This window comes from Oncorhynchus gorbuscha, linkage group LG03, assembly GCF_021184085.1.
Source record: "Oncorhynchus gorbuscha isolate QuinsamMale2020 ecotype Even-year linkage group LG03, OgorEven_v1.0, whole genome shotgun sequence".
Classification (NCBI taxonomy): Eukaryota; Metazoa; Chordata; class Actinopteri; order Salmoniformes; family Salmonidae; genus Oncorhynchus; species Oncorhynchus gorbuscha.
Genome location: NC_060175.1, coordinates 52613512 through 52630724, shown reverse-complemented (window position 1 = coordinate 52630724; position 17213 = coordinate 52613512). Strand labels below are relative to the sequence as shown.

The 17213-nt window shown below is 46.5% G+C and overlaps 1 protein-coding gene across 1 annotated transcript in view; it reads right to left on the bottom strand.

Moving 5' to 3' along the window:
- Positions 1-254: 254 nt before the first annotated feature.
- The window catches only part of LOC124031537 (forkhead box protein J3-like), an 83525-nt gene continuing 66566 nt past the window's right edge, over positions 255-17213 (bottom strand). The window contains exons 6-12 of the mRNA XM_046342909.1: positions 12092-12220; positions 9424-9598; positions 7430-7897; positions 6996-7097; positions 4796-4996; positions 4539-4607; positions 255-4084 (exon numbers count right to left, since the gene is read on the bottom strand). Of these exons, the coding sequence (XP_046198865.1) occupies positions 3972-4084; positions 4539-4607; positions 4796-4996; positions 6996-7097; positions 7430-7897; positions 9424-9598; positions 12092-12220 (1257 nt within the window). The 3' untranslated portion in view covers positions 255-3971. The remainder of the gene's footprint in view (positions 4085-4538; positions 4608-4795; positions 4997-6995; positions 7098-7429; positions 7898-9423; positions 9599-12091; positions 12221-17213) is intronic.

The following is a 17213-nucleotide window of genomic DNA, read 5'->3' as shown; positions in this document are numbered from 1 at the left end:
TGTTATATTCAACCCGAACCTTTAAATTCGCTGTTTCAACACAATCGCTGTCATTTTACACAGTGCACATAGAAAGTGCGATTCCACTACGCACAACTATTAGTTTAAATAGACTGCAAAACTCATGTGACTGATGGCAGCTACTTCTACTGTTCAAAATAGTAAATCATTCACAGGATCATTCACTGTAGCACAAGTCTGCTTCATATAACTCGTTCAAATACATACAAAATATGACAAACACCACACCATTCCACAGTGAAGTTAACATATTTTATTTCTTTAAGTGCCATTCATGCATATTGGGGATGGGAGTGGGATAGACAATTCTAATAACACTGGAGTTATTTTACAGCACTAAACCAATACAAAGAGTAGCTGTGTCACCTCATTGGACAGCAAAAGTAATAAACCGTGCAATAACCAAAAAAAGGACAAAAGGAAAACAAATACAAGAAATGACAAAGACAAAAATCAAAAAACATTATCAACATTGAAACACTGAATGTAGAACCATAGTACAGGTAAAAGGTAGTGTCACACAAAAAGCCAACGCATTTTCATCACATATATACAATATAGATATATACATACTGTGTCACCCTCTGATTGGACAATAACAAAATACTCTATTCTTTTTCCCTCCTCTCATGTGTAAGTCCCACCCTTGCCTTGATGCCCCACCCCCAAGAGGAAAAAGGGATGATTGAAAATACATTTATTTACAAGAAGCACAACACACCAGCACTGAATAAAATAGGCCTCAATCAGCAGTACTCGTTGGCAGTTCTCCCATGTAACAAGGCTTATTTTTTTTATTTTTTTGATATCAGTAATCTCTCTGGCAGGTACATCTCCAGTGGTATTTTAAAAATTGAGTTAGTCTTTTCAAACAAAATGTACTCGCTCACACGGACAGACACACAGACTCAGTAAAGAGGGTGATGCATAAACATGACCCAGTCATCAGTCTTTCCCTTACTCGTTCACATCTATGAGCTCTTCCCCGCCCTTCCCATCTCCTCTTTGCGCTGTGGGGGGTGGGTTAACAACTACATACCCTTTGACGGTCCTCTAGTGTTTTTCCATTAGTGCCCTCATCATTACCAGTGATGAAATGCAACATACCAAACATGCCCTGCCAACCATGGGCTGCCAACACTTCCCTATCACATTTAGATCCACATTCTAACACTCATTCCTTGGGTCAGTCTCAAGAGTCTACAGGACCCACGCTGACCTTATCTAGCAGTCAAATGGTAAATTCACCATCACTACTACTTCATAAAGTATTCATTGTTCACTAATGAAGGACTCAATGGTTGAGAATCTGAAGTAACCTTGGCATTTTAACTGAATGAGCATTCTGACTGTTTTAAAGGGATACTATGAGATTCTGGCAATTAAGCCATTTTTCTACTTACCCATACGCTAGCGAACCTGCAGACTTCCAGTCAATGTGCCAACAGAGGCTTGCGAACTACCTCCAACTTCCTTTATACTGCACGTAGAGACATAAAGGGTATCCGCGAGTTCAACGGACTCTGGGTAAGTAGAAAAACAATTGTCCGAATCCCTCAGTATCCCTTTAAATGACTGACCGATTTGGGCCAATAAACAAAGCCTAAACACTCAATGGGTATCCACAGGAAAGAACATGAGCCACACACACAACGGTTGTTTAAAATACAAGGAACATTTGGGAATCTAACCCAAAACCAGCTACAAGTAAAGGTAGAAGTAGCAAGACATGATGGATAAAGACAGGAAAAGCAACAAATAAAAACAATTAGCCTAAAATATCAGAACAAAATGGGTAGTAATGAACCATTTACAGAGTGAACTGGCTGGCAAAAGATCTGTACAACCTTGCAGACACGCCTGGCAGTATAGGTTTTTGTGAAAAGCTCTAGTTCCATCCCAGCTTTCCCACTTCTGTCTTCTGCAACCTGTTTCAAAAAGGACAGCCACACAGCATCTACACATGTATACTAACTGTTACAACAGACAAAAGGTGTCTGGGCTCAGCTGTGTTAATGTGATACTACAAACCTTGTCGCGATTGTCGCTAGATCACACACACAAAAAAAAACATTTTCAGCAATGGAAAGAAACAAAATCCAACCCAAGCTAAAGTTTGTCTAAAGGGGGAGGGAGGGGGGGCAACAGTGAATGTTTAGTTTATCTCGGTGATCCGTAGTGAAAGAAACAAAGTGAAAAGGTAAGCTGGACTGTGCTAGACTCAGCCCAAGCTCCCATATAGGTTGCGCAAGCAACCATGTTGAGGGTTCAGGACAAGTCCGATTCAGTAGCCACTAAGGGACATGACAGGTGAACAGGAGTTTTTCCAGCACCACTAGTCTCCCACCCATTTTTTTCTCCTCTCTCCCCCTCCCCCCCCTTAACTGTTGACCAGAAAAAGTGCTAATTTCTCTGAATTATTAACCCTGCCTAAAAAAATGCATCTCTGCCTCTAACCGTTCATTTCTCTGTTTTTGTGCATCTGTTTTGTGCTCATTGATAGCATATGCAGATGATTGCAGCAAACACTCATAGCCCTAAAATTACATTAAAATCACACACTCTCACACACACACACACACCACATTCCCATTGTTTTTTATTTTATTGTTCATGATTGTATTACAGCATATTCTCTGCCTTGCAGTGCAAGTCTGACTGGGTCACAGCAAGGAAGATATTGGGGGAGATCGATACTGATTCAGATGTATAGCATCTGAATGAAGAACATTCCTACTGCATGGCTTGTAGTAGACCTTACGACTGAAAAATGAAGTTAGCCTGTAATTTCCTGCATCAGAAGAGAACAGGGAGATATCCTACAGTTCTTTGTACAGCATGTGCACAGAATGTAATAGGTGAAGAGACACCTACAGACTATAGGGCGCAGACATGTACTCAAATTCATTGTGTATGACTAGTGAAAGGATGTAGTGATTGAGAAGACTGTACTTGCAGTCTTAAGTATTATTCAACAAGTCAAACAAAGGACAGACGGTGAAAAGGAGGTCTGGATTTCTTACAGTCACCCACTCATGCATCTTTTTCAGTCTTGTTGGAGTATTGGAGATTTAAAAAGTTATGATACATTGTTGACAGAATAGACAAAACCACAAATACTGCCGGTAATGTTGCTGAATATCCACAATTAGCTTTTTTTTTTTTTTTAATGGACCAGATGGGTTGGTTAAAGGACAACTGGATGGATTACTCTATGATGAAGCATCTGTGATCTTTATATCAAGCAGAGTTCAATGCAAAACACCCTGGTCATAACGTAACCTTAGCTACTGTAAACCTAACCTCACTACCAATAAACCCACCATTGGGGATCCATCGTCCACTCACGAGGTGACCAACAAGCACCATCACGTTATTCAAAAAGGCTGCCTGCGTTTTCCATAAAAGAACAACGAAAAAGAGAGAAACTCATCCAAGAAGCAGCCGAGGCCTAAAGTCAACACGAGAAGGATAACAAGCCGAAAAAGGTCGCTCAAATCACACAACAGTTACGGACGGACCTGGGGAGACTTTGGATAGATGCTGGCTGGGAGGGGGGGGGGGGGGGGGCGAAGGGGGCTGGCCGGAGAGGGCTGGCCGAGGGATGAAGGCTGGAGCATGTGTTTTGACATGAACGTGTGCTACTTGCCTCGTCAAGACAAGCACATAAGCCACCACTTTAAACATGTTTTACTAAATATGATTGTCTTCAAAGTAACACTTTTTTTTTGTACGTTTTGTTTTTGTTTGTAAAAATGTCAGGACTCTGAAGTCTCTCTCTCTCTTGCGCTCTCCTCCGAAAGTGACACCTGTTCTATGGTTCTGTATCCCACCAACAACAGTTCCGTCTCCTTTTACTGTGAGCGTACAGCTCAGCCTGGCTTCTTCCTCATACACTCATCTCCTCTGCACCTCCTGGAAGCTCCTCGTTAGGGGCAGAACATCTAACGTTAGACAATGGAGTCCCAGTCAAAGTCATCCTGGATGTCATCTGCTGGCATGCGGTGCATCTGGAAGTTTCTGGGAGGGATCATGTGCTGCTGGTTCATCTGCGCATGGTGTCCTAAGAGGGGGAGAGAAGGGGAATCAGGGCATACTAGATATACACAGTAGAAGTATCATTGGTTAAATGAGTCGTTTTGGGCTTCTGAGTGGCGAAGCGGACTAAGGCACTGCATCTCAGTGCTAGAGGCCTCACTACAGACACCCTGGTTCGATTCCAGGCTGTATCACAACCAGCCGTGATTGGGAGTCCCACTGGCCCAGCGTCATCCGGGTTAGGGTTTGGCCGGGGTAGACCGCCATCGTAATTAAGAAGTTGTTCTTAACCGACTTGCCTAGTTAAATAAAGGTTAAATAATAGTCAAATGGGGAAAGGACCTGTCAAGGTGTTGTTCTAGTGCTTCTTTAATGTGGAAGGACAGGTTTGATGGATACCTAGTGTACTGTTGAGACCATGCCCTTGGCTGAGACCTAGTTTAGTGATTATTTGAATGGGGTCTGCAGCTGTACTGTACCTGTCATGTGGGGGTACCCTGGGGGCCCCATCATAGACATGCTCTGTCTGGAGTCCATGTAGAGATTTCCTGTGGAGAGAAAGACCAACTTCACTGAAATACCACAATCCCAAAATAATGTATGCGCTAGCTTAAAAATTCCTCCCCACCACCAGCGTTATTGCAATGTAAGTTCACATAAGAGGAACATGTCAGCATTGTCTGAAATGCTAAATGCAATAATAGTGTGAGCTAGGATGTAGGTGAGGGTCACTGACCTGTGGTGATGTGCTGGCTGGGCTTGTTGGGGTGCATGGAGCCATGGCATACGGGTACGGGCGGCGGCTGCACTGCCCCCTGTGGCTGAATGACACCAGTGCGGGTGAAGAACTGGTTGATAGACGAGCAGAGGTCAGCGATCTGCGTGGGCTCCAGAGACCAGTTGTTCAGCTCCGCTTGTCTCATGCTCTCCTTCAGTCCTGCACGAGGTCAGACCCAAATGCAACATCAGCCAAGGAAAAAAGCAGGACATAGCCACCTCTGCAGCACACCAGTCAAACCATATCAGTAGTACTAGCTGCCAGTCACTGCAGTGACAACAGTGGAGTTCTAAAAATCACACCACATTAAAAAGGTCAAGAGGGTGTAGATCAGTTTGTAAAAAACAAACATGTATTACACAACTATATTTTAACAGTGAAATCTAATTAAAAAACTATTTTGCAATTGTATATTGTATACTCAGCTAGCACAGATTGGAATATGTTCTGGAATTCATCGGATGGCATTGAAGAGTTTACCACAGGCACCCACTTCATTATCATCCTTGAGATGTTTCTACAACTTGATTAGTCCATCAGTGGTAAATTCAATTGACTGGACATGATTTGGAAAGGCACACCTGTCGATCTAAGATTCCACAGTTGACAGTGCATGTCAGAGCAAAAACCAAGCCATGAGGTCGAAGGAATTGTCCGTAGAGCTCCGAGGCATGATTGTGTCGAGGCACAGATCTGGGGAAGGGTACTAACAAATTTCTGCAGAATTGATGGTCCCCAAGAACACAGTGTCCATCATTCTTAAATGGAAGAAGTTTGGAACCACCAAGACTCTTCCTAGAGCTGGCCAATCTAAGCAATCAGGGGAGTAGGGCCTTAGTCAGGGAGGTAACCAAGAACCCAGTGGTCTCTCTGACAGAGCTCCAGAGTTCATCTGTGGAGATGTGAGAACCTTCCAGAACTCCAACAAACAGGCCTTTATGGCATAGTGGCCAGATGGAAGCCACTTTTCAGTAAAAGCCACATGATAGCCTGTTTGGAGTTTGCCAAAAGGCACCTAAAGACTCTCAGACCATGAGAAACAAGACTCCAACACAATAATTAAGTTTGCAGAGGACATGACTGTTGTAGGCTTGATGACCGACAACGAGACAGCCTACTTGGAGGAGGTCCGAGACCTGGCAGTGTAGTGCCAGGACAACAACCTCTTCCTCAACTTCAGCAAGACAAAAGAGCTGATTGAAGACTACAGGAAACGGAGGGCCAAGCACTCCCCCATTCACATTGACAGGGCTGTATTGGAGACGGTCGAGAGCTTCAAGTTCCTTGGTGTCCACGTCACTTAAGGACCCATCATGGTCCAAACACACCAACATAGTCGTGAAGAGGGTACGACAACGCATCTTACCCCTCAGGAGTCTAAAAAGATTTGGCATGGGCCCTCAGATCCACAAATGTATCCGGCTGCACCATTTAGAGCATCTTGACTGGCTGCATCACTGCCTTGTATGGAAACTGCTCGGCATCAAACCGCAAGATGCTACAGAGGGTAATGCGTACGGCCCAGTACATCACTGTCATGTCATACTTCAATCAATCACCTAACCTACATGTAGATATTACCTCAAGTCACCCCAGCTACCTCACTCGGGACTGGTACTCCTTGTACATAGCCTCGTTATTGTGATTTTATTGTGTTACTATTTTCTTTATCCATTTGCAAATGTTATTCATTGTTAACTGCATTGTTGGGAAAGCGCACGTAAGTAGGCATTTCACAGTAAAATCTACACTTGCATTCGGTGCATGTAACAAATAAAATAACATTGGTAATTGGATCAACTCTGTGACCTGCTGAGCAACACTGCATTTGGTAATTAAACTTGAAGGCAGCGTTCCTTAATTGAAGAGCTCCTTCAAATGAAACCCTTGATTGGCAACACTTCAGCACACCAACAAAAGAGCTCCAATAAACTTGCCTGTTGGTGCTCATCACAGGCATTATGGCATGAAATAATTTGGATAAAATGACTCGTAATCACAATAAACAACTTTTGAAATTTTGGTTAAAAAAAATAATCCCACAGGTTGACAATAAGAATATAAAAAATAAAGACGTGTATAATTAGTTAGCTTATTGAGGCTTAAGTTGGATATGCCAATGTAATGCAACTGCATTCACAATCCTTCATGGCCGCACCTTGAAAAGGTGAGAGGTCGACATCAGCCCAGTTATAACTGCTGGCAATACGGCAGCTCTCTTTCAGTGCGTCCAGATTGGGGTACCAGTCAGAGGGCAGACCTGCAAACACAGAGAGGAGCACAGATTGATTTTTTAGAGGCTGGAGAGGAATCAGTATCAACAGTACTCTACTTTGGCCACGGGGTGGAGTCGGTTCCCTCTGAAAAGGTTGCAGGGCTCCAGAGGTACTGTCTGGATGCAGCATTTGCTTTGTTCTCATTACAGCAAACCGCATAAATCAGATGATAATTTACTGTCTGTTGACCAAAATCAGGTCTCTGTACTTAATGCAGAATAAATACTGAGGTAGCCAGGTCCAGCTGTGTCTCACTGGGTTATCTCTGAATGCATCTGAATGTGTGTGTGGTGCAGAGGAAAGAGGCAGGTCTTACCTGTGTTGCAGGCCATCTGTTGCTGGGCAGGATGGGGCTGGTGAGCCAGGCTCTGGTGCTGCTGGGAGGGGTGCTGGCCGTGCTGCTGGGCATGTTGGGAGGGGTGCGGGGTGTGCTGTGTGTGTTGGGAGGGGTGCGGCGTGTGCTGCTGTGGGTGCTGGGCATGTGAGGGGTGCTGCCCATGCTGAGAGTGCTGTGGGTGCTGGGTGTGTTGGCCGTGTTGGCCATGTTGGTTGTGTGGGCCATGCTGGCCGTGCTGGGAGAGGTGCTGTGTGTGGGGCGAGCCGTGGCCCGGGTGGGTGTTCTGGCCAGGGAGCTGGGGAGGGTGGGACAGGGGCACCTGGCCACCGCTGCTGGAGTGGTTGTTTGTCAGGCTGTTCTGGGTGCTGATTGTGCCACTGGGGGAGTGCTGATAGGAGCAGGCGGTATGGGTCTGCTGGGACGACTCCGTCGGCATGCCCATCAAACCTGGAAGTCCATATACACACACAGTCATACTTATTACTCTGTGCTTCAACAAAGGCATTATTTGATATAAACATACAATGCAACAAACTACAAGAAACCACTTAAATATTGCAGGTAAGTCATTAACACCAAGGGGGCTTGTAGGTTTCAGTTGTAAAAGCACCTATTCAAGTTAACGACGACAACATCATCATGCAATCAGTGGATCTGGGATTCCCTTGTTCAAGGAGCACTACACTTGACGACACAGCTGCCATTTTGAACGAGCAGCTAAAAGGAATGAGTCAGCAGCGGCAGAGCTTCTGAAAACCACAGAGAGCCGGGGCATTTCTTCCGAACCCTGCAATTCTTTTGACACTTCATCGTGTTGCCGCACTATTTTGAAAAACAAGCACGACTGGAGCGCGAACATCTGCACATCCAACAGCAATAATCTGAGTGTAGGGGAGCGGTTCTTAAGAGGCCCTGGTCCATCACGGCTTTGGCACGGTAAAACCCATTTCACTGGAGTGCTTTTAGAGCCGACTCCAGCCCTGCCGCAATCGCCCCCAGAACACTCACTGCAGGGGTGACAAAGGTACATCTCTTATCGGTACAGAAAGCCCATTGTCCAACCAGGGAAATACAGAAAGCAATTAGCGCGCAGCCCCAGAATAACAATGCGAGCTCATTACCTATTATCAAAGCCAGTGAATTAGCTCACTGTCTACAGCACCAGGGTGTGAAATCCTCTCGCTCGCATATTTACACTTTTTAATTGCAAGGGCTTGTCTGACTAAGAGATTTCACTTTTATGCATATATAAAATGTAAAAAAAATAATAAAAAAAGGTAACAACTTTAAACTAATGAAACCTAGATGATAGATTAAGGGAGAGGAACACTTTTGAAAACATTAGCATGAAATGCATTTGATTTGTGAAAGTAGGTTATACAAGAAAAAGCTTTGTCGCCGTTTGCCCATAACCCGCTTGTCAAGTGCTTTTTGTTCATCAGTCAATCAGATTACAAACAAAAAGCATTACGTTCTAAAGGGCTGACAGGCTTTTGGAGTGCCACACTTAATCCGACCCTGTGCGATGGGCCTATACCATTATGAATACCATCGTTATGGAAATTGCGTCAACAGACAGAGGTTTGATGCTGCAATCGTCTGAAAAAAGAATGTATAAAACGCGGTAAAGAGATACGAGACGACAGGCAGAGTAATAACAAAGCTGCATTTACACGTTTACAAAACTGCATTATTCTGCTATGAACTCTTCACTCTTTTGTGCATTCGCATTGGGAATGAGGCCAGAGGATTTAGCATGTAGACCGTGTAAACAGCCATATGGATTTGCACTAGAGCTACTGTCTATCGAATCCCGACTCATCCAACCCACTTAACCTAATTAGTTCCAATTCCACTCTCCTTCCACCAACTGTTTAGTGCAAAACAGAAGGCCATAGAATCATCCTGGCCTCCTGTACACAAACTTGTCCACTACAGTAGCTGATGTGTAACCCTTCTTGACGAGCACTCACCCTGTTGGCTGAAGGACTGCTCAAAGACAGACTTGTAAAGGCTGCGGAAGGAGGCACTGAGATCTTCAAAGTCGGAGAAGAGGAGTTGCTTGTCCCTCTCTGGCATACTGTACTGGGGCTGGGGCGGCTGCTGGAGGCTCATGGACTGAGACACCGACTCTTGATGGTTAGTCACCTGGGGAGGAAGGGAGAGCAGGAGAAATAGAAGAGAGATGAGAGATTTGAGAGCCGTGAATTAAATCTATTCTGCTCTGCTTAGAACCCGAGGGTTCTTGTTTAAGTCATTCAGTACATGCCAGCGGTCACACCTCGGTCTAAAACTAACCACAATACAAACCTATTCCAGACAGACTACAACTTTCACTTTAACTGTTGAAGAGTGCTGTTTACACCGTCAAAACTGACTCTACTGGGAAACATACTTCTCAGAGACATCGACGGATATCTGCACATAGATCTGTTGGAGAACAAGAGAGACACTGAAACATTTCACGCAAAACATGTTTCTCCATGTAGTGCAACAGATCTAGGCATATAGATCTATAATATCTTAGTCCAGTCCACTAAGCTAATCGAACTTCTAAAGACATAATGTACATGTATAAGCAGCTAAATATCAGTGTTCATTCTTCAACCTATCAGCGACTTGCCTTTGACAGTCTTAAATCGCTGCTTGCAGCCTCACCTCAAATAGTAACCAACACGAACACAAAGCCAATAACTCAGATGGCAAAATGTATTTTTTTTTTTAAATTAAAAAATAAATCAATACCAAAGCCTTGTACAAATAACCATTCATTTTAGTCATGTCCAGCATATGCCTGGGGGTCGATTTTTATCTGCGGGTGTATGAGAGTGCAGTCAATGTTGCGCTCTAGCAAGACTGTCTAATGAAGTTCATCATGAGAAGAACACCAACATGGAGTCACCACTATTCTATAACTGAGGACACAAAATGAGTCTTCAGGATTTAACACCGCATCACAGAGGTAGCTTTAATAATAATAATAGAATATATGCCATTTAGCAGACGCTTTTATCCAAAGCCACTTACAGTCATGTGTGCATAGCTTTCAAGCCATACCAGGTTGAACATTTGAAGGACACTAATAATTGAGCCATCACTACTCCATCGCTAGGGAGACTCCTTCAATTCATGCATGTTGGAGGCCACGTTATTTACAACAGCAAAGGCTTTGAAGCCTTACTCGTGGGCTACGGTATAGATTGCCTTGCTATAGAATTCAGTCAGTGTGGCTGGCTGAAGTGAGGCAGTAATAAGAAGAGACTGGTCTCAGCAGCACTGGAGAAACATCCATCAGTCTGAACAGATCGATGCAGAGAGCCTGGAGCAGAGAGCACCCTGGGAAGCGGGAGGACCACACCAAAGAAGGGGGCATCTCTGGTGGGAGGACATCACAGGCAGCAGCTCTCCAAGAACGTGTACAGATCTCTCTTTCCCTTAACCCTCCCCCCTGGTCAGGGGCACGGCCCTCAGAGTGGAGCTGCTTCACTGTGTTAAAGTTCCAGGCTTTCAGCTAACTAACCGCTATGTAACTCTGTGATAGTGAGGTTAGGGATCGGCATGCACGGTCTAAATGACTATGTCTAGTGGTGAAGCAGACAGTAGCAGTTTTAGGATCTCAGTCTAAGAAGTATATGGTTGTCAGTGTGATTACAGATTGACATGTATAGTCTATATTACTGTATGTCTAGCTGTGATACAGTGGCAGTGAAACGTGGTGTTTCTTTGGTCTTAGCTCGTGCTTAGCCCGGGGCACTGTGGTTAGAGGTTGATATACTGTGCATTCGGAACGTATTCAGACGCATTAACTCTTTCAGAATTTTGTCACGTTACAGTCTTGTACTAAAATATACTACATCGTTGTTCTCCCATCTTCACAGAGGAACTCTGTCAGAGTGATCATCGGGTTCTTGGTCACCTCCCTGACCAAGGCCCTACTCCCCCGATTGCCCAGTTCGGCCGGGCGGCCAGTTCTATGAATAGTCTTGGTGGTTCCAAACTTCTTCCATTTAAGAATGGAGGCCACTGTGTTCTTGGGGACCTTCAAGGCTGCAGAAAATGTTTTGGTACCCTTCCCCAGATCTGTGCCTCAATAAAATCCTGTTTCGGAGGTCAACGGACAATTCCTTCAGCCTCGCGGCTTGGTTTTTGCTCTGACATGCACTGTCAACTGTGGGACCTTATATAGACAGGTGTGTGCCTTTTCAAATCATGTCCAATGAATTTAATTTACCCCAGGTGGACTACAATCAAGTTGTAGAAACATTAAGGATGATCATTGGAAACAGGATGCAGCTGAGCTCAATTTCAAGTCTCATAGCAAAGGGTCTGAATTCTTATGTAATTTAGGTATTGTTTAAAAAATAGATTTTTAATAGATTTGCAAAAAAGAAATAAAAATGTAAACCTGTTTTCACTTTGTCATTATGGGTTATTTTATGTAGATTGATGATGGAACCAAAATTATTTAATCCATTTTAGAACAAGGGTCAAAGGGTGGGGTCAAGTCAAGGGGTGGGAATACTTTCCGAATGCCGTGTACATGGTCTAAATTGTGTGTAGCTGGCATCTTGTCGTTGTTTGTGGTGCTTGGTCAGAGAAGTGTGTAGCACTGTGGTTAGAGGTCGCAGTGCAACGTCTTACCGGTGTGTAGCTGTGCACGCTGCCAACACTGTTTAGATTGACTGAGGCCAGACTCTGGTCAGACAGGCTGTTGTTAAGGCTGCTTCTTGGGCTGTCACTCCCATCCTGATCTGGGTTGTATAATGCCACCTGAAATAAGATGAAGGCACTGCATTAGCTTTTCTTGCATACCACACATCCTGGAGATTCACCAACAGGGTTTTTACGTAATCATTATCCTTCAAACGGTAAAAATGCATGCAAATCAGTTTGGTTCCGTAACAAACTGAATTTGGTTTGTGTGCGTGTGTGTGTCAAGGAATTCGATACCTGTGTGTGCGTAAAGCTGTTGTGTACTGGATGTTATCACTTGTCATTACTGCAGAGCGTTTTCTCTGAACTGAAATGTTGGCTGGCCTGGAACACCTTTACGGAGGCTACACAGCCAGCAGAGCCCCAGGGGTCCCTTCTGAATGAGTGTCCAGGTAAAGGCTCTTCCTCTGGGTAGGTAAAGTGGGACCGCCCCCTTCTTTACTAAAGGTCACACTACTGGCCGTGTCAGACCCATCTGCTCACAGTGCGCAAATCGGTTTGGGACAACCAACAAAAGGTCTTCGGCGCAACCGAGACCCTGACCTTTCAATACAGCGACGCAAGCAGCCAGAGCACTTCAGAACACTTCATTATCATCATCTGAAAAAGGTTTTGCTAAGGGGGGAAAAGTGTATTGTGGCATAACACAACAGACCGCAAATAAGTAGCATTGGTGGTAGAAACAATCTTGTCATGAATATAATGAGATCCGGAGAGAAAAGCTGTTGCATTCAGTTTTTTCCCATAGTGTGGAATGGCAGCTATGTGGGATGCTGCTGGCTGGTGTGTGCGCAGGGTTTCCCCTCATACGCATCGTGGACACCACTGCAACGGTTGTTTTTACAATAAAATAAAAAACACTAAACTTGGGATGGTATAATGTTTTCAGTGGAAACGTAAACGACTAAAACAGATACAAAGTAAGTAGAAAAGATAAATGGACATTATTTTGTTAATAAGATCATCTTTGAGAACTAACAATCACCAGAAATCACCAGAAATGCCAAAAATGGCGTGGCATGGGGCCCCCATTGATTTTGTTATGCCATCTGAGTGACTCAAACATTAGAACAAGGCATAAGCCATGGCAAAATGTGTAGAATTGCAGGACATTTGCCTTAGAAACAGCAACATTTGGTCTCTAAACCCTCCTCCCACTAACTATGCCACCGCTGCTGAAAAACAACTTGGGGAAACACTGGTGTGACAAACCATGCAGATCTTGGCAGCCTCAGCCTGGATGGTGCTGGTGATGAATCCGAGTCTTGCCCAGTGGCCGGTCGGGGCTGCCTGCTCATCAGGCTGAGTGGAACAAGGCTGGGCTCTGTGCTCTGCACAATGAGACATGCAGCCCTTGGGCCAAGTGGCTGTGGCCCTGCCTGCGCCCTCTCTATAGCGCCCTCTGTCTAACACACAACAGCAGGACATGACTGCTTTGCCTTCTGAGGCCAGAGGGAATTCCAGGCCTGACTGCCCTCCAGTACTTGTGCGTGATTGAGCATGACGGGCACAATGGAAGTCACAAAAGTGAAAACCCAGAAAATCTCAAAAACAGGAAAGCTGAATCAAACCAAACGCTCAAAGTATTTATTATCTATTATGAAAGAAAACAAACCCAGATCGGGCTGCTGTCCTTATTGTTATGTCGCCAGTCTGAGCACAGACACGGAGCTCTCTAAACTCAGTTTGAGCCGTCTGTCATTCTAAGCTCTCACTTTCTCAGCTAGAGAATGACACAAATGTTGTGCTTTAATGACAACAGTCAGAAGAGAGAGCATTGAATCCAGTATTGTATTGTGTGTCGGGTGGGTGAAGGGGATGCAAGAGAAGCTCATTAGTCGACTCTAGCCTTCCACCACTCAGTGTGGGCTGGGCTCCAGTGTTCATTAGCGTGAACGGGGAACTCAATGAGCGGCTAAGACTGAGGGCTTAGGCACGTCTGAGAATCAGCACTACAATGCTGATCAAACTCAGTGCGCTGCAGAAATATAAATGGTATGTGTAATGAAGTCATAAAAGAGGCTTTTAGCCTTAAGCTGCTCGCCATAAATCTATTTTTACTCTCCTCATCCATAAAGTGTGATGATTTCCAAACCTCACTGTGCTCTGTGGTTTTAAACAGACCCCAGAGACCCGGGAGTCAAGTCGCCCACTTGAGCATGTACGCCACACAATGTCATCATGTCTCACACACATGCACTGTTCTCCCCACAGTTCACTCAGCCCCCTCCACACACACACACCCAAACAGCTCACCCCAACACACCTCACCCCAACCCCCCCCACACTCAGCTCACCCGACACACAGCTCACCTCACTCCAACCCCCCCCCCCCCCCCCCAACACACACGCTCACCTCACTCCAACCCCCCCCACACACACACTCCAACCTCACACCAACACACACCCCCCACACAGCTCACACACACACACCCACCCACCCACCCACACACCCGACATACCCACCCACAGCTCACCTCAACACACCCCCAGCTCACCTCACTCCAACCCCCCAACACACACGCTCACCTCACTCCAACCCACAGCTCCCCGACACACACACCCACCCACCCGACATACCCACCCACAGCTCACCTCAACACACCCTCCAGCTCACCTCACTCCAACCCCCCAACACACACGCTCACCTCACTCCAACCCCCCCCCACACACACACACACACCCACCCACAGCTCACCCGACATACCCACCCACAGCTCACCTCAACACACCCCCCAGCTCACCTCACTCCAACCCCCCAACACACACGCTCACCTCACTCCAACCCCCCCCACACACACACCTCACTCCAACCCCCCCACACACACCCACAGCTCACCCGACACACACACACCCACCCACCCACAGCTCACCCGACATACCCACCCACGGCTCACCTCAACACACCCCCAGCTCACCTCACTCCAACCCCCCAACACACCCCCAGCTCACCTCACTCCAACCCCCCCCCCCCCCCCACACACACACCTCACTCCAACCCCCCCACACACACACACCCTCACTCCAACCCCCGACACACACACACACCCACCCACAGCTCAACCGACACACACACACCCACCCACCCACAGCTCACCCGAGCTCATACCCACCCACGGCTCACTTCAACACACCCCCCAGCTCACCTCACTCCAACCCCCCCCCCTCACTCCAACCCCCCACACACGCTCACATCACTCCAACCCCCCACATAGCTCACCCGACACACACACCCGCCCACAGCTCACCCGACACACACACCCGCCCACAGCTCACCCGACACACACACCCACCCACAGCTCACCCGACACACACACCCCTCACCACAGCTCACCCCCCCCCACATAGCTCACACACACACCCACACACACACACACACCCGCCCACAGCTCACCCGACACACACACACACCCACCCGCCCACAGCTCACCCGACACACACCCACCGCTCACCCGACACACACCCACCGCTCACCTCACTCCAACCCCCCACACCCACCGCTCACCTCACTCCAACCACACACACAGCTCACCTCACTCCAACCACACACACAGCTCACCTCACTCCAACAGCTCACCTCACTCCAACAGCTCACCTCACTCCAACAGCTCACCTCACTCCAACAGCTCACCTCACTCCAACAGCTCACCTCACTCCAACAGCTCACCTCACTCCAACAGCTCACCTCACTCCAACAGCTCACCTCACTCCAACAGCTCACCTCACTCCAACAGCTCACCTCACTCCAACAGCTCACCTCACTCCAACAGCTCACCTCACTCCAACAGCTCACCTCACTCCAAGCTCACACACACACAGCTCACCTCAACACACACACACACAGCTCACCTCAACACACACACACACAGCTCACCTCAACACACACACACAGCTCACCTCAACACACACACACACAGCTCACCTCAACACACACACACACAGCTCACCTCAACACACACACACAGCTCACCTCAACACACACCACCCAGCTCACCACACCACCCAGCTCTCACACACACACCACCCAGCTCTCACACACACACACAGCTCACAGACTGCTCACCCCACATGCGCAGAAACTCACTCTACAATAAATCCTGATGCGTGTTTGGTGGTAGCGAGTCAGTGTGTGTGATAGTGTTAGCCATGAATTAGGCAAAAAGCCAGGGGTATCTTTTACACGAGTCTAATCTGGAGCATGAGACACGGATTATGAAATCAAAGCGAGATTCACCCAGGTGTCGCTGACAATGCCAGCCAGTGTTCCTCATAATCCCTCTTCATGGGATTTAAGTAGTGAGAGAAGCAAAGCACAGGGCCAGACGTTTCCTCGGTAAACACACGTCTTCCTACAATCCGCCTTCCTTTATCACACTAGTGCCTGACTTCCGTCTCATTCACGCCACTGCAAACGGCTACCTCAGAATAGAGAAATAATGTGCGTTTGTTTGAGGAATGAGAGAGGAAGAGAGCTACTTGAGAAATGTCTGAGGGATCGTTGGGGAAACACTCACTGGTTCTGTAGTCCTGAAAACCTCACATTGACCTCTCAGAGAAGGCGGGAATTTGAGAGAGCGAGCAAGAGAATTCCTGTGGTTTGGCACAGTGCACTGAAAGAGGCGTGGCCAGTTGTGTATTTACAGTATACTACAATGAGAAACGAGCTCTCTGGCAAGAGCAGAGCTCCGATCTGCTGCTGCTATTTCTCCTATCCACTTGATCTTTGCTTTACCATAGCAACAGTTACAAGCAGGAGAACAAAAAAAGCACAGGGCCACACGTTTCCTCGGTAAACACACGTCTTCCACAACACACACTTCCTTTATCACACACACACTGACACACGTCACACACACGCCACACAAACACACACACACAGAACAGAGAAATACACACACGTTTGTTTGAGGAACACACACACACACACAGCCCTGCTGTAACCTTGCCTGGAGCAGGCATGTTCAGAAGATTTGTTTTGTTTTCCCCGCTCATGATTCTTAGCATCTGTGAAATCTAACTTTTGTTACTCTATGGAGGACGTCCGTGTTAA